This window comes from Pollicipes pollicipes, unplaced genomic scaffold, assembly GCF_011947565.3.
Source record: "Pollicipes pollicipes isolate AB1234 unplaced genomic scaffold, Ppol_2.1 Scaffold_2555;HRSCAF=2994_pilon_pilon_pilon, whole genome shotgun sequence".
In the NCBI taxonomy this organism is placed as follows: Eukaryota; Metazoa; Arthropoda; class Thecostraca; order Pollicipedomorpha; family Pollicipedidae; genus Pollicipes; species Pollicipes pollicipes.
The window spans coordinates 36,555,271-36,580,270 of record NW_023596136.1 but is presented as its reverse complement, the minus strand read 5'-3'; the positions used below and the strand labels follow the sequence as shown (position 1 = coordinate 36,580,270).

At 52.2% G+C, this 25,000-nt stretch overlaps 1 protein-coding gene across 1 annotated transcript in view; it reads left to right on the top strand.

The window, feature by feature from the left end:
- The window catches only part of LOC119100839 (nephrin-like), a 56,839-nt gene that overhangs the window by 16,424 nt on the left and 15,415 nt on the right, over nt 1-25,000 (top strand). The window contains exons 2-14 of the mRNA XM_037224003.1: nt 501-630; nt 2,350-2,558; nt 6,301-6,414; nt 8,136-8,339; nt 9,682-9,978; nt 10,659-10,780; nt 13,993-14,182; nt 18,310-18,468; nt 18,714-18,885; nt 21,593-21,729; nt 22,180-22,307; nt 23,229-23,328; nt 24,089-24,178. Of these exons, the coding sequence (XP_037079898.1) occupies nt 501-630; nt 2,350-2,558; nt 6,301-6,414; nt 8,136-8,339; nt 9,682-9,978; nt 10,659-10,780; nt 13,993-14,182; nt 18,310-18,468; nt 18,714-18,885; nt 21,593-21,729; nt 22,180-22,307; nt 23,229-23,328; nt 24,089-24,178 (2,052 nt within the window). The remainder of the gene's footprint in view (nt 1-500; nt 631-2,349; nt 2,559-6,300; nt 6,415-8,135; nt 8,340-9,681; nt 9,979-10,658; nt 10,781-13,992; nt 14,183-18,309; nt 18,469-18,713; nt 18,886-21,592; nt 21,730-22,179; nt 22,308-23,228; nt 23,329-24,088; nt 24,179-25,000) is intronic.

The following is a 25,000-nucleotide window of genomic DNA, read 5'->3' as shown; positions in this document are numbered from 1 at the left end:
TTCGGCGGGGGGGGGGGGGGTACACGACTTCTCAGTTTTCCCCACCTTCCCGGTTACGGACAATTCCATACTGACATACCTCCCAGAAAATGGCTAAAAACTCTGAAGCCGGCCGAAACTTGTGCTATTTTTTCAAAAATGTCTTTTAGCAGATAATACTGTAAAGCCCTGCCGCAGTGAGATTCCCCTCATTACAACCGTGCATATGGCAGCTGTTGTCCCTCGACGGATGCAGCCGCGGCGTTCCTCCGGCCACTGGTGTAGCCACCGAGGGGCTGTGGTAACACGTGCTATCTCGTGGTTACAAAATTTCGTCTTGCCCCCAGCCCAGCCTAAAGGATGTACGTTTTTTGCATTTTCCTCTTTCAAGCTGCCATTTTTAGGTAAGATTTTCCGCTCCCGAATTCAGTTTCATCCATCCCCAACATGCCTTGCTCCTCCGCCCCCCCCCCTCGATCTCAGACACGTGGTCATACCCATGCCACTGACTGTCCTCTCAGATCGAGTCAGCCATGTTTCGGCCGTGGAGGGCCAGCTGGCAGAGCTTCCTTGCGACATCGCAGAGAGCAACGAGGAGGCTGAACTGCGGCTGGTCCTGTGGTACTACGGCTCCGGAAGCACCATTTATACGTGAGTTGTGGCCGCGTAAGGATGAGGAACGTCGGCATGATTTGCCGTTACGATGGCAGTCATGGTTTATTTTGTCAAGTTTCCGCCAGCAGCAGTTTTGGTGCGCGAGGCATGGTGTAGGCCTCAGTGGTTCGGAAAACGGGAGGGATGACGGGGCCGTCATATAGATCAGTGTCGTCCTGTTCAGTTCACCGGGACCAGCCACTTCTTCATCCTGCATAATCCCAGCTCATCAGTCCTGACATGCCTGGTGAAGAAGTGGCAGGCTTAGTTCGTGGCAAGCAGCTCCAGCGCCGCCTCCTCCTTCCAGAGAAATGGCGGCCATTTTGGGCCGGGATTGCCCGCAGAAAAATGTGATAAGTTGGGAAAGTGAGAGCCCACCGCCCACCCGGTCGGCGACCATTTTCGATTACCCGGGGATGGTCTGAGTTACTTTTATACGGGGCTGCCTTTCGTGTGTCGCATGAACGAAGGGTGCTGCATGTATCTGAGCCAATGAATAGATGGTTCTCTTTTGCACTCATCAGCTGCCATGACGTAGATTGCTTCCTCAAGCTAAGCCCGCCTAGTCCTCAAGATGTGCACAAGTCCACACGCGCGTCATACACATGTGCGTCTTTTGCCAGCCAAATGAAAAGGCTTCTTTTTGGAAAACCGAACCGAGCACAACGTTTAATAAATGCTCACTTCTTACACACCGGCCGTGCGTTGCGCTCTTGGGGTTGAAAACAATTGTTGCGACAATTTGTAAAGTGAGAATGATAGCTGTAGGAGAGCCTATTCCGATGGTGCCACAATATTGTCGACACTCACGCATTTGCTCGGAATTTGCCGGTTGGCTTGTCAGCAATGGCCTTGAAACTTCAGTAGCTAGATTAGTTATCGACGTGTGTGAGGCGAGGCTTCGACGCGAACAACTTTTTACATTGGCTGTTGCAATGGAGTCCGATGAAATACAATATGAGGTGCTTCTTCAAAACTTGAGACCGCTTTGTCCGGTTCGAGCAGTTCGGATAAGAATTAATATCGCTCTACCATGTATATGGAGATCTACGTCGGCAGATTTTGGTGTTGCTACATATCTAGTTCGAACCTTGCCCTGATCAGGACGTCTTGACGTCCGGGTTTAACGACACATCCAGTAGCTAATGCAATTTCACGTCGAAATATCTCACACCAATTTACGCAGGGCCGATGAAAATCCTCCCTGGAGCCAGGCACGAACCCCGCGTCTTAAGGTTGTGAGGCGAATGCTCTTCCGGCTGAGTTATGTCCGCTCCCCTCCCCACCGCCGTGATGGAGACACCGGGACGGTAAAAGAAAACCCCAGACACGGAGATATTCAACGTGGATCTCAATCCAGATCAATAGCAGCGTCATCTGGGCGAGCTCACCCTTTCACTCGTACCGCATTCCCGTGGGCTCCCTTTTAATCGGCGACGACATGATGCAGCCACGGCCGCCGGAGCCGCCCCCGTACCTGACGGAGCACGCAAATCTGACCTGACCTCCCGTACCTGCCTCACCGGAGCACGAGTACCTGACCTGACCCTGTTGCTCGGCCCACAGGTGTCTGACCCGACCTCCCGTACCTGCAGTACCAGAACACGCGTACCTGACCTGACCCTTTTCCTCGGCCCACAGGTGTCTGACCTGACCTCTCGTACCTACCGCACCGGAGCACGCGTACCTGACCTGACCCCTTTCCTCGGCGGACAGGTACGACGCCCGCGGTGAGCGGAGCGAGGCGGGCTCGCACTGGGACAGCGGCCTGCTGGGCCGCAGTCGGCTGGAGTTCGAGCCTCACAGCCGTCCGGCCACGCTGCGCATCTCGGCGCTGAACAAGTCAGACGGCGGGGTGTACCGCTGCAGGGTGGACTACCTGCACGCGCCCACCAGGAACTGGCGCGTCAACCTCACCGTTATAGGTGGGTCGACGGGGCATTGGCGGGTCAACGCCGCGGAGGGTGGGTCAGCCGCACTGCCGTAGGTGGGCCAGACGCTGACTCGTGGGTCAAGCTCGCCGTCTGAGGTGAGCCGGCTGGGAGCTGATAGGTCAGCCTCACCGGATTGAATGGGTCACGTGACCGGCAGGTGTGTAGTAATGATAAGGACGCTTTACCGCCTTAGGTGCGTTGGGGAGGGCATTCCCATGGAGTTGCCTCGGCAGGTGCTGTTAGGGAGTGATTGGCTAGCACAACCGTCTCACTTGGGTTGAAAACGTAGTTGATGATTGATCGGCTTGGTAATTGGCTACGTTACGGTCTTCAGTAGTTGTAATCACCATCAGCTGGTCAGTAATGGATCGGCCCCATGTATCGCAAATAAAACTCATTTTGTATTTTCCGCGCCATTTGCGATCGTGCTTGTTCTGAGACCGGAACGGCATTACCGTCGACTGCAAAAATACTGCAGATAACGTGCCGCTCACTTGTTTTGAGCCTTGGCTTGCAACTTTGCGGTGTCATTAGCCGTGAGCGAACTCGCATATCGAAGTATCTGCGAACGATGCCAATTTCACGCCTTAAGTCCGTGAGCTTGAATTCAGTTTCACTTATGGCGTATTCTGAAATGCTCAGGTCATATACGTATGCCATGGTGGTCGCGTCTCAGTATACAGCACATGCTAGTTCGGTGTATTTCTACGTGTAGGCGCATGCATACCTGTCCTTTCGATGACAAGTGCAGTAGGAAGGAGAGACCTCTATGGGTACGATTTTCTTTACCTTATGCGCCCGCTAACCGTGATGCTGTGCCGATACGCACTTAATACGTGCCTTGCCTATACCACTCCAAATCAGTTGTAAGTACTCGTTACTCACCCGCTAGAAGTTTTACAGAATTTGAGTTTTAATTGTGGAATAGTGTCACGAAAGTCTATAACCAGCTTATCCTTTTGTGTTCATAGGTGCATATTTAATAGATAATCAACTAACGCTAAAAAGGCACCCAAGCCGGATCAACATGCGGTTTCTCTTGACACCATAAACCTGTCATTTCGTATGTGTCTTACCCATAACTGCACCCTTGCCCGTAATTCCACACATTTTACACCCAAACGAGCCCGGCACTGATCCCTCATGGATGCCCCTCGCACCTGCGTTTACCCAACCCGCGGAGTTCTGTGGTGGAGACTTATTGAAGGAAATGGTAGCTCCTTTAGCTGTCCATTTATTACACTGAAGAGGTCATTAGAGTTTCACAGCCGAGAAACAGTTAGGCAACATTTCCTCCAAGCTCTAACCAGCAGAGTGGCAAGGCTTGTTATTTGGCTGACTTTGCGGTTGCCGGCAGCACCAGAAGCAAATTAATTAGCCAGATCTGGTGCAGACAAACAGTGAAGCCGGTGAATTTCTCTGAGGTCGCGCATTACGTCCGTCCGCTTCAAAAGCTGAGTTGGCTAAAGGGTCTGTCTTCGGATCTGCTCACCCATGGCGGGGTGGACTCGAGTCGCTTTCGGCTCTCGCTATCGGCCTTGACTGGGATGGGCCGCGCCCGGCGGCAGCGGCCGTGTTAAAGGTCACGTGGTCGCTAGGGGAAGTATGAACCGTGCGGCGCATTGCGGCGTGTTGCAGCACTTTAATCTCTCGCCACCAAAGTCAGCTGTTGATCTGGGGCTGCACGGCCCGATGGTAGGAGTCAGGGCTCAGGCCACAGTGAGTGTCCAGTAGCCAGCAAGGAGGGCCTTAATTCCATGAATCCATCTCTTCAAGGGTTTGGGGTAAGAACCTTAAAAAAAACACCATGTTAAGATCTAGTCCGTGCTGAGACACCTGTGCACCTATGTGGTATTTGCAATGCTTTTCGAGGCGTTCATGCTTCCAATAATCTTTGAGGGTAGATTAGCTGGCATAGAGTGGCTGGTGCAATGTACGAGGCTGGAGATTAAACAAAGTGACATTAGCCCTTCGGCCTGATCGGCTTGAAGTCCGTGTTTTTGACTAACGGCATCCAATATGACTATCAATTTGGTGCCATATGATCCACTAGACTTTGAATGGCACGTTCGGAAATGGAGGTATCGAATAAACACAGGTGTGCTCTTAGCTGCGATGGCTGCGTTGCAATGTATCAGTTGAACTCGATGTGAGACAGGATATCTTAATCCAGTACCGCTCTTTTTCTGTTGATGGGTTACTTGGCACAGTAAATCAATGTTTAGTCCGTTGTCTATTCATTTTTACTTAATGTGTGTTCTAAAGCTTACTCAGCTCCAAATGTGCTCATCCACCCGCATGCTTTACTACCCTGGCGACCCGTCCACCGACATTGCCCCAGATTGTGAGCTTGAAATTGTGAGCCATAACATCGCCAGCAAACGCATATGTTTCAGCAGCGCGGTCGAGGTCAGACCGCTATGAAAAGTTTCTGATTGGGGGTAATTGAGTTGGTCGCCTTGTCAGCAGCCTGACGTAGGGTACAGCTCTGTCCCGGTCGACCGCCGTCCCTGATCACAAGTCCAGCTAGTTGTGCCCAGACAACGTCCAGACAACGGTCAGCATCGTCCCGCAGTTAATGGTGCGTAAGAAAACAGGCTCATCTGTCGCACACCAATCAGCTACGCAGCCAGAACAAACCGTCGCATCATATAACCGAAATGGGCGAGGCCTGCCGTGCTCATCTGGGAGCGTTTCCCCCAAACATGGGCTGTTTGCTGGCAAGATATGCCGGCAAGATTCCGCGCAATTTATGTAGATCGTGACCTAGAAGCGCTGAGGAAAACTTGAAACGTCCTCCCTCTGAGCTGCGCTTGAATCGTCGTATGTGAACCGCGGCTTTTTCCATGTCTGAATGGTTATATGCTGAACGGCCGTGTTTGGCATGCATGGTCCAAAGACCGACAATCAGTGCCATAGGCGAACAAGATGGATACTGAAATGAAGGCGGACATGCGGAGTGGAACGCGGCAAGCGAAAAGATGAGCACACGAAGCGGAAGAGGAGAGAGGAGAAGGGGATGCAGGTGGACTGAAAAGGACAGAGTTGGAGGCTGGGGTAGTAAAAAGTGGAGATGGAAAATATCTAGCAGGAAAGAGAAGGTGGAATGAAAAGAGACCGACCGCATCGCGATGTGACAATACAGGACAAGGCAGGACGGGTATAAAGCAAAATTGCAACGGAAGGGAAACCTAGGCATTTATTGGGCATGGAGATAAATAAGGAGCGGGGCGCACTGACATAGACGTGGACGAATTCAGTAGTGTGTGCTTTGAAGAGAGCGAAGTAAATCCATGGTTAATGCGCTTATGTAGGCATCTATCTATCTATAGCTATATAATCTATCTATCTATTTGTCCAAGCACCTAGGCATCTATGAAAAGAGAGAGAGAGAGAGGAAGAGAGAGAGTGAGAGAGAGAGAGAAAGAAAGAGAGAGAGAGAGAGGGAGGGGGAGGGAGGGAGAGCGAGGCATATATATATATATATATATATATATATATGACTGCATGAAATATATAGATATAAATATATATATATATATATATATGTAATATATATATATATATATATATATATATATATATATTACATGCGGTCGACTGGCAGCTCCACGCCATCCATTCTATCCGTTACACATTCCACCTGCACAGCATAATGTCTGTGACCCCTGACATTCGTTGTACCGCCAACCTTCAGCCGGCGACCTGACCTCCACTGGGGATTGCGTTCCAGTGCCCCCTCGCCGGCTGGTCATCTTCGACGAGCTCGGCCGGCAGACGGTGGACGGCAGGATCGGCCCGTACCAGGAGGGCCCGACAGTGAACGTCACGTGCGTCGCCTTCGACGGTGAGCTGGTGGTGAATGCAGGCTGGGCTCAGGGGCGGCGGAGGCTAGGCTGCGATGAGTCGATTAAGCCGAGTGGCGACGGCATTGTGCAGAGGAACACGTCCTGCGCACAACCTTAAGGGCCGTTGGTAAGGGGAAAGTGCGGGTGCAGGAATGATGAGTGAGAGAGGGAGGGGAAGGAAGTTAGGGGGCGACAGCCACACCTGTCATGCGTGTGGCGATGGTTTCTCAAGCAAGTGGAAAGCACTTAAATGTGTGCCGCTTTTGCTGGATTTCTTGCTGACATCACTTAACCTGGAGCTTGGTCGCCGAACCAAGCTTGCCGCTGCCGTGGCCCCATTCCGTATCAGCCCCCGGCGAGATCCATTAGTTTATATTTGGAACGCGTCAGCAAGGATCTAACCGTACTACGTTTAGAGAAGCTGCCGCGATGGAAGGATGTGAACGGTATCTAGCAGCTTCATGGAGAGACATATGGGCATGTGGTCCACTATAACACCGCGGTAAATGAAATGCGAAGGCAATTCTGGGTTTCCTGGTAAGCCCTGCAGTGCCGATTCACTGGACATTTGTTTCCAACGACAGCTCTTGTAATAAGCGACTTGAAGCGCACATATCCAGGTCAGTTGACACGCTCTTAAAGACCATAAACTCAAAACAGCATCTGTAGTACGGTGTAATTGACCGCTTAGGTCGGCAGGCTGTCTTGTGCGTTCTAATAAGCGATATGCGATATCTAGTATAGCGATATAATAATATAATAATAAGTGATATCTAATAAGCGATATGCTGTTCTTAGAAAAGTGATGAGTGGCGAATACCAGGCCAATTCTTTTAATGTAATGCACAGCTAACATCTTTACGGCTTAGGCGGCCATCTGAGTACTAATGTGCAGCCGCATAATCAGCAAGTTCGCCGCGAACTTGATGCAATAAGTGGTGTGGAAACGAGATTAATTGCATGGAAACGCACGACATCCTGGCGCTTTTTACGGCGCAGTTAACTTAAAGGCTGGTTACCACCACCACAAAACTTCCTCAATGGTTTTCGTGCCGGCAGCTTGTCCCAAAAGCAGTGCTCAACCCCGCATGCGAACTCAAAACTACTTGCCACTCACATCGCCTGAGGCAGCAGACATAGCTCGGTGCGTTATCGGAGCCACGGCCTGACGCGCCGTCGCCAGTCGCCTTCCCCGCCTCACTCAACAATGCCCTGTGGGCTTGCGGCTGTTCCCTGAGTGTGCCATCGTTATCCGCTTCCTTTTACCTCCAGCGCATGACTTATTCAAGTGGGCGAGACGGGTTTGTCTGTCACCATCCTCGCAGAATGAGACCCCAAATAGGCCGGCTGACACGTGTGCCGCCGCCACCCGGCTGGCTCTCCGTCTGCTCACGTGACCTGGTGGGTGTCATCGCCACCCGGCTGGCTCGCCGCCCCCTAATGTGACCTGGTGGGTGTCGCCGCCAACCGGCTCCGCCCCCTAACATGACCTGGTGGGTGCCGCCACCACTCGGCTGGCTCTCCGCCCCCCCCCCCCCCCCCCCAACGTGACATAGTGGGTGTCGCCGTCACCCGGCTGGCTCACCGCCCGCTAACGTGACCTGGTGGTTGTTGCAGTCACCTGGCTGGCTCTCCGCCTCCTAATGTGACCTGGTGGGTGTCGCCGCCAACCGACTCTTCCGCCTAACGTGACCTGGTGGGTGCCGCCACTTCCCGACAGGCTCACCACCCCCTAACGTGACCTGGTGGAGGGACGGCTCGCGCTTGGGCGGCGGCTGGTACACGACGGCCGACGGCTCGTCACGCAGCGTGCTCTCGCTAGGCCCACTGACTCGCGCTGACCTCGGGTCACGGGTCACGTGCGCGGCCACCTTCCACGAGTCCAGCGAGCCCCGGCTGGCCAGCACGGTGGTCGACATGACGTGTGAGTGGCGCGCGCGGTCGGCCACCGCGCCGGTGTGGAGAGACTGAGCCCGGTGCGACTCTCCGATGAGGCGAATTGTGCCGCGTGGGGAACGCAACTCAGTGTTAGGGCAAGAAATAAATGTTACGAGCTCGTCGTTTGTCGCAAAACAGCCTCGGGGAATACGCATGGGCGCGTTTTAATTAAAGCTGTTTAAAAGGCAAGGAACATATATGGCTTGGACGGATTTCTTTTCACACATCCCGTGCGAAAAATGGCAGGCTTGCTGTCGGTGGCAAACAGAATAGTGCTGCATAGAGCGATGCGAATAATTCAGATTTCTCTTGCCAGTTGTGATGACTTAGCAGACCACCCAATAATTCAAAACATGTTAATGTTTTCGATAACGCTTGCACACATGCTCACCCCACACAAACACCTATTCACACACAAACACGTGCCCAGGCATAGGTAGACGCTCTCACATATAGGCTGTTGCCTATATGGTATGCTTGGTGTTTATCCCGTGCTGTGTCGGTGGCAAAATGTTATTCTCTGGAGAGTAATTGCAGTGCAGCCAGCCGTAAATTGCAAGCAGCCTGTTTTGCATCTAGGCCAGGGAACGCCTCCTGGAACAAAGCAAAGTCGGCCCGCAAAAAGAGCTGATGAAATGCGATCGAACGGCTACGGTTTTTGCTCTGGCGTCGACGCTGGGGACGGCACTGCAATTTTGGTCGGCGCTTTGTTTACTTTATGGAAACATCACTGATTGGGCTGTTGGGTGCCACGTGATTGACTTCTTCGAACGAAATTGGGATAACAGCCTAAAAGAAAGGTCACGAACGCTCTGGCAGACTGTGCCAGCTATTGGCTTAGCGGACGTGATGCATGTAAGTGAAGAAAAGCGTGTGGTTCATCATCTTGTCTGCTCATGGATAGTGAAGTAGAGACAGGCGGTTGCATGCGATCGTGCTGAGTTCTTTGTTGTGATTGCCAGCTGCCCTCTATCGATCGGTGACACATTGTTCAACGGACAAGTTCCGGGTGCGCCCAGGCAGTACATTATGATGATTACATGTTGTTTTACAGTCACCGATAGAAATGCCTGCAGAAGTAGCGTTGGTGGAAGCTTAAAATGTTAAATGTCGACATTTTCCCATCGTGTCGTGTCTTTCCATAAGTGCCCTTGGAACCTTGCTCATCTCGACCTTTCCATCCAAGTCCAGATCATGTCCAGCTCACTCCGCAACCAACGGTGCGTTGCGAAGCTTGTGAAGATTTCCCGCGAAGGACCGGACTTCGAGCCGCGCCCGCTCTGTGCCGCGCCTCTTCCAATGGCTGACTGACTGTCGTCTTGTTCCAGTGCCGCCCCTGAGTGCAGAGCTGGTCGGAGACAACCCTCCGCTGCCGGCCGGCGAGAGGGCCACAGCGACCTGTCGGGTCACGGGGTCACGACCTGAGCCAAAGTTCACCTGGTGGCTGGGAGGCCTGCGCCTGTCCGAGGCGACGCAGGTCACCGGCCGCGACCCCAACGTGACCACGTCTACCGTGACCTTCGTTCCCCAAGTCAAGGACGCTGGGCTGCCTCTGCGGTGTCGCGCGTTCAGTCCAGAGCTTAGAAGACGGGTGGCAGAGGATGTTCGGCAAATCACTGTGCACTGTGAGTAGCACTTCTGCGACTGAACACCGTACCCGCTGGTGCTTCGCAGCGACATTGAAATTGCGAGTATTTTTGCAAGTAGTTTTCAACCAGGCGTGTACAAGCGGCTAACAAATTTTGTGGCGTTCAGTTTTTTTCTGAAGACGACATAGGTTTGATAAGTACTGCTGTCAAGCTTTTTCGTGGGTTTCAGTGAAGTTCGATGGCATTTTGCAATACAGCTAAAGCATCTAGTGATCCATTTCTTTCAGCAAGATATCCATCGTTTGGTTAGCTTTTAAAATTTGATTATCTTGTGGGACGCATTGATGAAATGCTGAGATTGCTCAGATCGGGATTTTTAATTATTCATTCGGCATTTAAACGCGGACTGTTCCTAATAGCTCGTGTTTCATGGGCGAGGATTTGGTTTTTACAAGAAATGTTTTATTTCACGGTATGCCAAAAGGTACCTGTCGTGGGCATTCACGAGTGCATCTGATTAAAACACTCGGAGTGCAAAAATGCTACCATGCCCATCGTGAACGAAACACGATTCCCCTGTGTTCATCTGTGGGGATCTATTCACCAAAGCCTTACCTGTTTCACGATGTCTTGTTGTCATTCGTGCCGCTTCCCAACGCCTCAAACATACCACGGTGGCCAGTCCGCACCGCATTGGTCTGTTAACGCTGCGCCAGACGCGCCGATCGTTACGCTGAACTACTGGCCGAGGGACAACAACTCGGCCGGCAGCACCGTCCACATGCGCTGCAACATCAGCGCCAACCCGCCCGTGACCAACATCACCTGGAGGCACAACGTGAGAGTTGGCTGCCGGCTGAGGCGTGGGGGGAGGGGGGGGGGGCGATGACACCGGCCGGTGGGTAGAATGGGGCCGGTGGGTGGACGGGGCCGGTGGGTGGACCGAGGTCGGTGGGTGAACTGAGGCCGATGGATGGACTGAGGCCGGTGGGTGGACCGAGGTCGGTGGGTGGGCCGAGGTCGTTGGATGGACTGAGGACAGTGGGTGGACTGAGGTCGGTGGGTGGACCGAGGTTGGTGGGTGAACCGAGTTTGGTGGGTGGACTGAGGCCGGTGGGTGGACTGAGGTGGACAGACATTCGATGCTCGTAGAGGGTTTGCGCGGGTACCTTTACAAGCTCACTGTTTTGTTGTTGTTGATTGGTGTTTTAGGGCGCGCCGACTGCGGTGGTCATTTGGCGCCCTTCAATGTTTGTTCAACGCGGCAAGTGGTCGGTTGTGTCTTGGTCTCGTCGCCGTGGAAAGAAATCTTGGTGATGTTTGCACAAGTGTTACTTGCTTCCTTGCGCGCGTGTTATTGCGCTGTTCGAGATGGGGGCAAGGGGCAGTGCCCGTACCAAGGTAACTTGCAGACAGTATTGCCAGATTTGTAAGATTGTTTTAAGATTGGCAGATTGTTCACAGATAGGTGAACGGTACGGCGGTTTGGCATAGTCTGCGAATTACGTTTCATACCAGGCCCTCCCTGAAAATAGGTCTGAAAATGCAATTTTTCATTTGGTCCACTGAAGCCTATCGTAGTAGCATGTACTCTTCACGGCAGTAATTTAGGACAGATTTGTATATGATTAATATGCCTTTGAGATGTTTCGGTGCATGTAGAGTTTCGTTCCTTTGGTGACCCCTTGTTTCATGGTGCGACATGCTTTTTCCACGTCGTTTCAGCATCTGGTAAATGGATTAGAGCATGTGCATTCTGGTTGTTAGACTTTTTAGAAGTCTTCAACTCGACCTCTGTCACCACACCGATGAGGGCACAAGTGACTTGAAACGCCTTTGAATCACCTTAAAAATCGTCTGACCACTTTTGGACCATGATCCACCGTGTAGCCTTAATATGGAACCAAGTGAGGTTGGTACCAATTATAATGATTAAATCTTCCCTAACAGTCACTCAACAGCTGCTAGGATTGAAGTCGACCCACCGAAGTAGCGTCAAATGTGTTCCTATATCACCGCAGAACCTACTGGTACCTACCAGCAGTCACAAGTTGACACTCCGGTCACTTGGGGACTTGCTTTCTCTTCGGTTCGGCTGCCTCGTGTACAACAGTCAAATCGGAAGACAGCATCAGAGTCAGCTATCTTTAAATAAATATCTTAGAGATCGCATTGAATAAGTGAAAGGCTGTGCCAATAAATGAAATGATGGTCCAACATACAACGCTGTTAACACTTCTTTTGTCACTTGAAGTTATCCAGGCGTTAGGCGATACTGTCGGGTCAAAATGTTATGTCAGGTCAAGGTCGTTGCAGTTCTGACCCATACGGAAATTTCTACACTTGATCGACCTGACATTTGCGCTACTAAGGCGAAGTATGGAAGATGCTATCAGTTATAACAATTAGAAGCTAAGTTATGCAAGTTTCTCTGGTGCCCAGGTTTAATTACGTGACACTCGCCCGGGTCGCTGGTTGGACACCCTTCCCTCTGATCTTTTGGTGTTGTACGTAAAGAAAAGAGTACTTACTCACATGGACAACCATTGTGTGACCACAAAGCACCTGCCTTTAACCTAGGTTATTACCTACCTCTACGGGTGTCTCCTGCGAAACATATCATTAGCTTAAAATTGGCAGTTCTGAGTGGTTAGTTTGGGCGCACAATTCGAATGTTCCACTGACAACATGTTATTATGCCATTCTAATGCATATTGAGGTCACAATAGGTCGCGTGAGAAAATGGAATGTCGTATGAGGTCATCTCAGGCCAATTACCTATGCTGTCTACAGCGGAGGGCTAGATGAGAGTGCGACACGTGTTACCACCTCGTGTTTTTGAACAAGATGGCGGATAATTGCATGTACCAACGTGCCTGTTCTCAGTGCATTACAAATACATTGCCAAAGGTCTAAGAGACTATGCATAAGGTATAAATGCCATGCTATCTTGAATGCGTGTAGATGTGCAACATACTATTTCTGACCACAGAAAAACATAATTCTGATCACTTACATCCGGCTTGCATTTAACTGAGTCTAGTTATTTAGTTAACTTAGTGTAGCGCAAGGCCAATTTTTGTTTCTTGGATACCTTTGTCCCACGGCTACATTTAATAAAATAAACTTGTAAGCACATTGTGAAAGAACATAAGGCCGCATCGCTCTTGTAGGCTCCTGGTAAACCAATTTTGAACGATGACCTGACCTGAGCTGACTCTTGTGGGGTAACAAAAGTGGTAGGAATGGACTCCCCACGGTCCTGACGCTTACTTCTGTGCCCTTGATATCCATCTTGACGTGTCAACGCGTGTTTTGACCAAAGGTCAAATATTTGGTGTGAAGGTCAGATATTTGGTGTGCATTCATGAGTTGATCAGGCACTCACCGCGGCATCTTTCTTTTTTCGTACGGCGTCTGAAAGGTGGACATCCTGTTCGGGGGGGGGGGGGGGGGGGGGGGGGGAGGAAATCAACCGCCTCCCCCGGCCGGGCGCGGTCGTTGCAGGTCCCCAGCCGGGCACAGGTTAATGCTGCACTACCGCGCTGGACACTGCCGCGTTTCTGGTTTCCAGTACAATATTTGTGTTATCGGAGCCAGCCAACTGCTATAACCTGACCTACAGCGTCGTTTATTACCCTTAATTGAACACAATTTAAAAGGGCTTGATAAAAGTGCTGGAGCTACCCATTGCGCCACGTAATTGTTCATTGGCCGCTAAGATAGAAAAGACGGTAGTCCTCCCCCCCCCCCCCATAAGTTGTGTGTTAAAGCACTCTCAGTGGAAACCATGTCAAGAATTACACGTTGCAAGACACCTCTTTGAATTAAGTCAACTGTATGGAGTGAACTCCGTCGCCGTGTGCCCGGTAAATAGTGCTTCGGATCAGTCCAGGCGCTCGGTAAGTTCGCTGTGCAGGCTTCTGATGCGGCGCTCCACAGCTGCGTGGCACTCTGCTTCCCGTTGACCTCTGCCCCTAATGAGCTTGCCGAACTTCTTGCGCGTCGTTTGTCCCGGAGCGCGCTTGACTCCAGCCGTCGGTGCCCCAGGGGGCGGCGGTGCGGCGGCGGTCGGCGGTGGGAGTGTTCGTCAGAAACGACACGGAGGTGGGAGTGTTCGTCAGAAACGACACGCTCCTGCTGCGTCCTCTGGAGGTGCGGGGCGGAGGCATCTACTCGTGCTCGGCCACCAACAGACAGGGCTCCGTCACGAGCAACGCCATCAGTCTCCAGGTTCACCGTGAGTGCTCCGAGTAGGGTCAACGTCAGGCATGAGAGTCAGAGGATGAACTGTGCGACTGGAACACTAGGCACGGCTGAAGGGCCTCAGGTTATTCACGGGTACGCCGTGAGCGCCAAGTATTCGAAGGCTGGGTGTAAATGTACGGAGTGCTCGGATGCTCAATGTGGGTGCCAATTTCCCAGGCGTCAGCCGTCAGTCCTCTCGCGCTTGGCTAGATTGCCTTGGGGCCAGGCGTAACTGGCGCGAACAGTAAAGCCTTTTTTAGATATATCTACATGTGACATGAATTTGCTTCCACCTTTTCTTAACTGAATGTGAACATGTAGGTGAAATAATGCAACCGATTTAGATAAATGATAAATATCACGTCATAAAAAGAAGAAAGAAGGCAATAGCCTTATTCCTCGTAGAATATCTCGGAGAATGTCCAGATAGATGTATTGATATTTCGGCTATATGTCTTTATCGAAATGAATATCAGTAATGTAGCCGAAATATCAACACATCGATCTTTTCATTCTTCTGGTTATTCTGCAGGGAATTGGGCTACTACTTCTGTCTTTTTTTCAGCAAGATATCATTTGAATGGTAACCAACAAAACATCGTCATATGACAGAATTGAGCATGTCATGAAATCACGAGAAACATTTGTTCTTGTCTCTGAATGACCATGCGGGCTAGGCAGCAGATGGTTTAGCTTCATCTACATCGCTACTCAATGCCGTAAAATGATAACATAAGTGTTTAGTTGGAGGCATGCGAGCAACAGCAAGCTTTTTTCGCAAGCATTAGATGTCGTGCTTGAAGTTGATGATCTCATAAGCCAGATCTTATGTCATGCGGGCTACCGTAATTCAGATGTGTTGGCGGGACTTCTCTGGAAGTGTAAGCCACTCGGAGGGCGTGCGGCCGTCTGGTATGCATACCTTCTTTTTACGAATATGCTATTCTTACAATATTTGCTGGACCTGTAGCGATTTTGTACACGGGATACGCCGCATAATGGCTGCGCGGGATCATTAACCAAACCGCAGACGTAGACCTATGGACATAGTTGAGCATTCATATAGCAGTGGTGTGCACACTGCGTACGCGCCAAGTAGAGCGCAGGAGCCTCCTTATCCTTCAACACCCACTTTCGACAGCCGCCACTCCCTATCCTAACATAACGCCGGCGCGTCCTCACTCTCGCGTCCTGCACCAGTCACCTTCGTCTTCTTCCGCGCGAGTCTTCTCCTCAGCTGTCACCTGATGTGTGACCGACGCCAGCCCCGGCAGCGTGATCACCACTTGTGAAGCGAACTTGAGCGCAATCTGACTCAATTACCGAACAACCCAGTGGCCGTCTGTGTCCGCGTCCTGGTGCCGATCTCATCAGCGTCAGCCGCCCTTCAGCCCGGCGCCGACGCCCTCTCATGGCGGCGGCGCGCGTTCCAGACCGGCCGGTCTGCCGGCCGCCGCGGCGCCGGCCGCTCGAGACGGCGCGCTGGGCGACGCTGAACGTGACCTGCGGGGTCAGCGGTCACCCGCAGCCCACTCGCTTCCGCTGGAGCCTCGTCAGCGCCGGTGAGCGGCCAGCGGCCCACGCGCGGGGTCAGGGTCAGGGTACGCCGCGGCTGGCTGTACGGGGTCACCTACGGGGAGGAGACGTGTGCATGACTCTCACCGGTGGTGCGGTGGACTTCGCACATTTACTAGCGTGTCGTATGGGCTTGATTCAGAACAAACCTTCCCGATTCCACACCCGACGTGCACGCGCCAGGTAAAAACTAACCAATGACAGGATGGTTCGGCATGACCTCTGCAAGCTCTACGCAGGCCACTTTCGGCTACTTGTTATGCTTGACTTGTCAGCGATGGTCAGATGAGGTGATGAGGTGCGGAGTTCGCGTACGCGCCCTCTGCGTGGCTTGTCATGTGCCCGCACAGTGAAACGGACTAAAGTCAGAGCATGCCGCCAACCTTGGTGGATATCTAATGCACTATCCGCGTGTGTGTTGATGGTAGGCATTTGTGATGCGGAGAGGCCCCACTAACACTATTTATGGGCAGGCTCAAAGATGCACCGGCTGCAATTTACAAATGTCGAGGTGTTATTGATGCTCATTGTGACCACTTTGCACAATGAACACCCCGATACGCAACAAAAGTGGTAGTGGCGGCGTCAAGAGTGCATCGCAAAGCGGGGTTTCGTGGCTTTCGGCAGGCAGACCGCTTAAAACGAGCTCATAGGTCGCTAATGTGACATGTTGAGAGGCCATAAATATGAAATCCGGTCCAAAGGTAATATACACGGCTGTCTTAACCCGTGGTCATCTTGCCGATACGAAGGGGAAAAGAAAAGAAGGGCTCCGAGTTTCGAGAATAAGCTTGCAACCACGCAAGATAGGTCCACCAAATTTTCGATGCCTAACAGGGGACCAGCTTCTTACATTCTGCAGCAAAGACGTATGTATGTGTGGGGGGGGGAGGCTCCCAATTTTCCCAAACAGGCTCCCCAATTTTCAAAACAAATTGTCTTTTTCAATTTTGGCGTTCAAACTGCATACTTTTGACGTTTTCCAATTTATCGACCCCTCTAAAGTTACACGCATCACTTAACGAGTGCTCAGGCGAAGATCAAGTTGCCCCCCCCCCCAACCAATTTTTCGGGGCGCGGTATTCCACCTACTACGTGGGCGCGTGTTAACATGAGCCCAGGATGGACTCAATTTGACACCCTTATTTAAGGGCCGCATAGCCTTTAATAGCTGTTCGTGCAGTTCAAAACTGAAGATAGCTACAGAGCTGTGAAAATTCAAGCTCATCGCCCTTGTATTGGTCAAATTCGGGTCATAATTGCCAGTGAAGGCAATTCTTAGGGCAGTTTTCAAACTTATGGAACAGAAGAGTTTCAGAACTTTGATCTTGCTTGCGGCTATTATACAATTCAAATCAGGACTACAACTAAGTTTGTTGACCATTGATTAGCCATTAAGGTGGGATCGATATCAAACTATAACACTTTTTAGACCGAAAACATCATTGTATGGGATGGTGCATGAGTTTTTTCCCAAATTTATTGATCAAAAGCGCATGAACATATGCCTGATGTGTAATTTTGAAAGTCAAGGAACGTCACTGACCTAACATGACTTCCGGAAATGATTCAGGGCTTGACCTTGTTACACCTATGTTGACCCGAAGATCATAACGTAGAGAAAAAAAAACACCAACAAGGTCACATGGAGTCCTACCTACTCGGCGAATTTTGCGTGTACTCACATTTCATATATTAGGGGCCAATTTGCCACAAACCCCAAATTCCATACGAGCGCTTTGCATTCAACCACCAGCCGGGCGCGTGTTAACGGTGATTTGCTTGATGCATAGATTGTCTCTTATTTTATTTCCTTTAAAGGGAATATCTCACATTTGAACGTATTGAAGAATGCATCATATATAATGGCATAATCTCGTTCGAAACTATTGGTATACTTTTAGATAAAGGCTGCCCCAGACAACACTGTTTTTTGTCTGATAAATATGCTCCTTAATACGTCATTGCTTGATCGTACGTCACCACGTCATCGTACCTTCCACAACATTGCTTGAGAGCCAGCTGACAGCTGTTATATCTGGAAATTGTGCTCACGAACGCCAAATATGAACGACTCGGCAATGACATTGTTCTTAGATTTGATCGCCGCCCGGCCAACGGAGTGACAAAATTTGAATGGCCTTATTAAGACGTCATGGGTGCCTGGGCGACCCTTCAATAGTCTCGCCGACATTTCCGTGCATTTTTGCGGGCGTGTAGCAGTTCAAAACCCCATACAGATGCGAAACATTTTCCCCTTAAAACGGATGCACACAATCCACGGTAATTGTTTGTGTGCTGGTTCTTTGCAACCGAGACATTCACATGCCACATCGTTATCTAAATCTTGCTGGAATGCAAATAATGTGAAAGTGCGGGGTTGACGACGAAGATAATACACAGCCGTTTTTTTTGTCAGTTATTTGTCTAGCCGAAGCAAGGTTTGTGCAATATGAGATGCGTGTTTTTGTTTGCACGAAATCAAGCATGCGACACAAAACATGTCTCTGCACTAACACATGGCACGGATCTCCCCTTCCTCAGGTACCACCACCCCCCTGAACCACAGCGACCACATGATAAACGCCGATGTCCTGAGCTACTACCTCCAGTCCGACCTCAGCCATGGTGCCCTGCTCTGCTGGGCGACAAACGCGCTGGGCGAGCAGCTGGAACCGTGCCGATACGATATATCCCAGGCAGGTGGGTGATGACGGAGCCGACTCACTGGACCCTGATGGCAGGCTACAGACGCCTCTTGAATTTGAACTCAGAGGTGTTGCTTGGTCGAGCTGTGATTCGCCGCCTGTGCGTTCTGAAATGTTTTTAGAAGGCGAGAACAACTGGGGCACTCCCAATGAAAAGCTACTTTGTTCGTTTGTCGATGGCTTCTGCCCGTGTCTGCCACCTAACATGCCATTCTGTCTCTCCGCCCCTCTGTGTGGCAGACGTCCCGGAAACGCCCTCCTCGTGTGACGTCACGAATCGCTCGTCTGAAAGTCTGCACGTGCAGTGCGTGCAGGGTTTCGACGGGGGCCTGAGGCAGACGTTCCGTCTGGAGGCATTCGTCGCGTCAGATCGCCACCATCAGGTCATCGCTGTGAGCTCCATCAGTCCCAGGTTAGCCATCAGTTCCAGGTCAGTCCTTCAGTTCCAGGTCAGTCCATCAGTTCCAGGCCTGTGCATCAGTGACAGGTCGGTACGGCGGTCCAAGGCCAGCGCGCGGTCTCAGGTTATAAATTCCTGCCAGGCTTTTGTCCGGGCGTCTTTTAAACTGTGCCAAGAAGTGCCGGGCGCACAAATAAAGAAATAACCGATTGGGACGTTTCAGCCAACTACGCCAGAACAAGTTTGCGCGTTCCAAGACTTGAGGGTAGAAATAGCGAGTGTCTGTATTGCTTAGTGGCCCTCCTACATTTTAAAATGGCGAGTCTTTCATTCACCATCATCCGATATTTATCTGCTCGGCGAGTATGATACACTGAACTACGTCGTTCCAAGTACTTCAATCAGAGGTTATTTAAAGGATCATGTGGAGCAAACCAGAGTTTCCGCACGACTCTCCGGCAACATTGGCTGCATGCTCACAGAGTGATTTTAGACTGACTTTCAATGAGCCGAATCCGGCGGCAAGGTTTGCCTGTCAGTTCGATAGCCCACCAGAGTTAACACGACGCGACACGTCTCGACTTCAAATCTTAGTAAGACTCGTGTGAATGCATGTCACCCAGCAGCGTTAGTCGAAGGTCTCGTCTATATTCTTGAGCGCAGAGCTACCCTCCGCTTTCATTGAATTTTAACACGACTCCTGTCTAGGCCACTGCGTTGCAAGAACTGCCAGACAACCCTGTTGCATCACAGGCTGATTTTCAGAAATATCCACCTCCGCCCAGCGGGGGGGGGTGAAGGGGGGGGGGGGTGAAGGCGTGACACCCCACCCGGGCGCGGTCATATTGTTTCCGGCTGACCGACCAATCGCTCTGGACTCCGCGGCGCGCGCCCAATCAATATCGCTCTGTTTGGCAGGACACGCACGTTCGTTATCAGTGTGGGGGTTCGGAGAGCTGGGAGGCGTCGTTTCCAATTATTTCGAGCCAAACCACAGGTGTGCCACCGCCGAAGAGCTGAGTCTGTCGTTCCGCCGGGCAAGTCTCTTGGCCGCGCCGAAGCATTGCACGCGCGCCTGTGGAGCCGTGACAGAAGTGGAATGTGCCACCCGCTTGGCGTCCGAACAGGGGCGACTCCCAGCGGAACGACCGTGGGGACAGAGTGCTGCTGGGCTTGGGTCGGGCTGGGCCACGACAGCGTTGGTGACCCAACACCGGTCTAATGAGTACCCGTCGAATGTCTCAATGGACATGCCTCATGAGCAACTAGCGAGGCTGCTTCACGGAACCCTTTTGAAAACCCGCGCCCGTGAGAGCCCGCCAGTAGTCTGGTCAGGCGACACAGGACCACGCCGTGTTAGTGACCAGCAAGCGGGGGTTTGTGCCGTGCTGGTGGCCAGCGAGTGTGATCTGATGCCATGATGACAGCGTCTTACTTCTAAAATCGATGTAGGGTGAGACCCAAACAGCATCAAAAGGTTGGCGCGATCCATTCCGCAGACACTGGAAAGTAGAAATTGTCATGGGTACCCTGTCCACCGCATCCGCCGGCCCTATCACTGAGGGCCTTAATACAGTTTGACAGGCGACGCCCAGTTTCGTCTAATTCGCTGTTACGCCGCGTCTAGTGCTCTGGAAAGCGCGGTGAGGCTTACGTAGACTATGCTTGATACGTTCGAATCGATTAGACACGTCACACATCAACACGTCACATGCCACACGGTCACACGACACACGCGCACACGTCACACGTCCGCAGGTCACATGTTCACACGTCACACGTACGCAGGTCACATATTCACACGTTACACGTCCGCAGGTCACACGTTCACATATCACACGTCACAGTTCACATATCCACACGTCCACACGTCACACGTTCGCACGTCACATGTCGCATTTCACACATCCGCAAGTCACACGTCCACAGTTCACACATCCACACGTCCGCAGGTCACACGTTCGCACGTCACACATCCATACGTCATACGTTTGTAGTTTACACGTCCACGCATCCACACGTCACACGTCCACCGGTCACACGTTCACACGTCACACGTCCACATGCCATACGTCCGCACATTCACACGTCACACGCCACGCTCACGGTTCGCAAAATCGTGCAGTCGGCACGTTCTTAAACAGTGATGTGTTACTGTACGTGTGTGATTTAGTGTTCCAATGGTTATTCATGGATGCTCTCCTCACTAACACGGCACGCGTATTTGGGAAGACGGAAAGGGCCTAATCAACTAATCTCACATCGTTCGCCTGCTTTGATCACTTAAAAGTCACTTACATGGACGTCAATGCGTGCGCCTCCTGCTGTTTGATGTGCTGTTCGCGCTGTTTACGATGCGGTTTCACGTGAGATGTGTGATGCTCCTTACCGCTCGCCCGTAACCTGCTCAGCTTTCGAATAACGTCTTGGCTACGACGCCGGGTTCGCGGTGAAGGTAGGGAAGGCGCCCACCCCGCGAGAGCTCAGGGCCGGACGGCAAATGACGGGTGAAATTAATATTGCGGTCGTCCAGCTCATCGAGTTAGATAAATGGCACCCAAGTCTAGAATAAGCCAAGATAATGAAACAGATGCTTTCCTTCTCGCAGCTGATCGCGGTTGATGGAGAACAGTTGACACAGTTGACAGTTGACGGCACCCACTTTTGAAGGGCTCGTTTTGTGTCGCCAACTCGTGACTCTTTTCACGTCGGCCGACAGTTTCGTGGTGCGAGGCCTCGTTCCGGATCGGCCGTACACCGTACACGTGTACGCGCTCAACACACGTGGCGTCAGTCCAGCGGCGACAGTCCTGGCGCAGACTCTACCGTCAGACGACGAACATGACGCGGACACACGTACGTGCCCGCGCTCAGGGCCGCCGCCGCAGCAGCTGCGGTGCTGGGAGCTAGCTGGCCGCGCTCAGTAAGCTTACCGTAACGACTCTCTACTGGGTCCGCCGTGAAGGCCCTGTCATTTTGTTTTCAGGCTGCTGAAGAGTTAGATAAGATCATCACGCCTTCGGCGTCTGTTACTGGACCTCATCGCCGTTTGTTATTCTGACCGCCGTGGACGGAGGCACGTGCTCTCTTAAAGCTCATGGCTAATCCCCAAATACACGTCGTTCTGAGCTCGGTCTCATCTGGCATCACCCTGGCATCGCATGGGTTACCATAGCGATGGCGGTTCTCTGGGATGAGAGCTACGTGACTTCACCTGACCTGGCCATCTCATGGACAATGATCTGCCGTGCGCCTGTTGGGTGTTGTGGCACGACCTGACCTGACCTGACCTGATCTGGCTGGCAGTGTCACCGTCCGCCCTCTTGCCTGCGGCGGGCCTGCTGGCTCTGCTGTTCGGTGTTGCGGTCGCCGTTGTACTGGTGACCGCCGCGGTCGTTGCCACCAGACGCTGTAGGAAAACGCCTCCCATCAAGGTAAGACTGTTGCCTTAAACTGCACATTCCCAGCTCCCAAAGTGGTAATACATGGTAACGTCATGTGACCGTCCTGTTCCCAGCAACGTATCGTGGGCAGTGGCACCAGGCACCTTTCGACTGCTGCTTAAGACGACGGTAACATTTTGAAGTTTGGGATGCGCATGGGTGCGATCGCTTACTTTTCCAATCACACATCGCATAGCAAACAGCCGATTAGCACAGTCGCAAAACCCGGCTTTGTTGCCAGCGGATTCCAGGCATTCTCCGCGCTCACATGTTCGGAGAACTTAGTACAGTCGGAAACGAATTCAAGACTTTGGACTCATTTGTAGGCCGGTCACAGGCTCCCTTTTGGCAGGTGATCCAACACAGCATTGTTGAACTGGTGTTCAACTGTGGAATGGAGCTCGGGTCCCACGAGGCAGCTGTGTTGAAATACTTGTCAGCCGCGTTTGGTTCTTCGGAGGTGTAGAAGGTGTCGAATATATGAAATTGGCCGCTAAATTTACTCCCAAGTTGTATGTCGAATTGTGCAAGCTGTCCGACAACGCAACTATGCGGCTGTGCTTCCCTCGCGAGAGGCGGCGGTAAATGAAATTAACTTGTACCTCTCTGAGAACCATAGCCACACCGACCTCAGCCACCAAGCTTAATTGTTGGTAATTTTGAAGAAGTGCGTCGAAGTTCCTTGCTCTGGGCGAAGTCAGGCAGGGGTTTTGCAAAAACATGTCTCGGGCAAGTTTGCCGTCCGTTGTGTGCCCGCTTACAAGTCTTGTTCAGCCAGAACTTCACATCGACGTGTTTTGTCTTCCATCGCCCGCGAGCTAACCAGCTTTAAAACGCAGCTCATGCTCAGAACATCGATCTTGATGTGCGTCCAATGCTTTCGCCTGTCGGTTGACCCGCCTGCTCTTGCAGGAGAGCCAGCAGGAGCTGTCGCACGCGATGACCAACTCGAACGGAACGGCGAGCGCGGATGACCGCCATGGTCCGGATCTGATCCGCCCCACCAACACAGGTACGCCTCTCCAGGCGGTCCCTGAGTAGCCGGCAGCCGCACTGCACACCCGCTCACGCCTCGCGGACGGGCTGTAGAATCCGCTGCAGATTCTGCAGTCGTCAGCTGTTGCGGACTAGAGGTGCCGCATTTAAGCCCGCAGGCCCGCAAAGCGCGCGCAGACGGGGCTTTTAAGTGGTACTCCTGCGTTCCACATCACCTAACGACTGCGGAAACTTCTGGGGATTTTGCAGACTTAGGCTGTTGTGGACTAGGGATACCACTTTTGAGAGGTTCTTTTAAGTCGCGCTTTACAGTTTTCCGGGCGTACTGTGTGATACCTTCAGTCCGCAACAACTGACGACTGCAGAACGTGCAGCGGATTATGCAGTCAGTCTGCCATGCGTGAACAGGCATCAAACGTGCAATGATTGTCTCTCCAAAATGGGCGTTTTTCACAGTGACACAAAGCGCATGCAAATCATCGTATCACACAGAACGGCCACAACGGTCACCGAACTGCCACACGGTCTCATCACGCGTCACAGACAAAAAAGCGTTCCACACCCACCACGTAGTGTGCGTAGTCAGTCTTCAAGCAATGCGTTCTGCCACTGACAGCTCGACACTTGACCAGCTCGACCAATGTGTCTCCAACAAGCAGCTCTGCTTCGATATCGGCCAACGCGCGTGCAGCACGTGCGCGGACATATCGACGTCGGGGTCGGCGTGCCCGCCCCGCGTCGGCGGTCCTTCCGCTCAGACCCGCCCCCTGCTCCAGGGCGGGGCGGGCGGCGGAGCGTGCCCTGCACCGCGACGGTCGACCGGCTCGATCCCGAGGAGAAGCACATGCTGGAGCGGCTGCGGCCGGGCCGGTTTCCGCCGCCGCCGCACAGGTTCGACGACCCGCCGCCAGGGGCGCTGACGTGCAGCCTGCCGCGCCAGCCCCGGCCGCAGCTGGCTCGGCCCGAGGCGCGCTTCAGCCGAGCGCAGAGCGTAATCGCGCCTGGCGCCGGGGATCAGAGGGCCATGGTAAGTGGTGGGGTGGCCGCGCGGGGGACCAGGAGTCTCGAGGAGAGCAGGGCGGCATGGCGAACAGGCCTGGGTTTGATTCAGGGGATCCGTGCGCGAGTCCAAGTCTGGGCGTCTTGAGTGTGAGTGCGGGTCTCGAGTCGCCCTTGTCGCCTGACGTGAGTCCGAGTTCGAGACCATTCGTTGCACGGCTCTTGACTCAGACTCAGGGTTGGATTAACTTGAGATTGAGTCCGTGGCCAAGTCGTAAAGTATTTAGTTGCAACGTATCGATCCATGAACGGTGACACAGGAGAAGCCCCCCCCCCCCCCCGCCCCGAGGTTTTGGAACTAGCTTTCAAGCAGCGCAAGCAAATTCCAAGAAATTTACACTACGTATCAAGCAATTAGTTTGACATGCTCTGGGGAAACTGTGGCGTTAGGTTTGGCTACTGGGTTATGGACTGATTTGACGTCATTCATTGACTGATCTACTGTCTGCCTGTTATCATTTGTCACATAAAATGAGGTTACATCAAGTCGTCATAGGTGTCATGTGAGTTAAACTTATAGCTGCCGAACAAAGTGCATTTTATGCCAGCGATGGATGTATCGATGTAATTAGCCATTTTCTAGATAATGACTTGTGCCGTGCCAACTGTAAGAATAAAAACAGCATGCC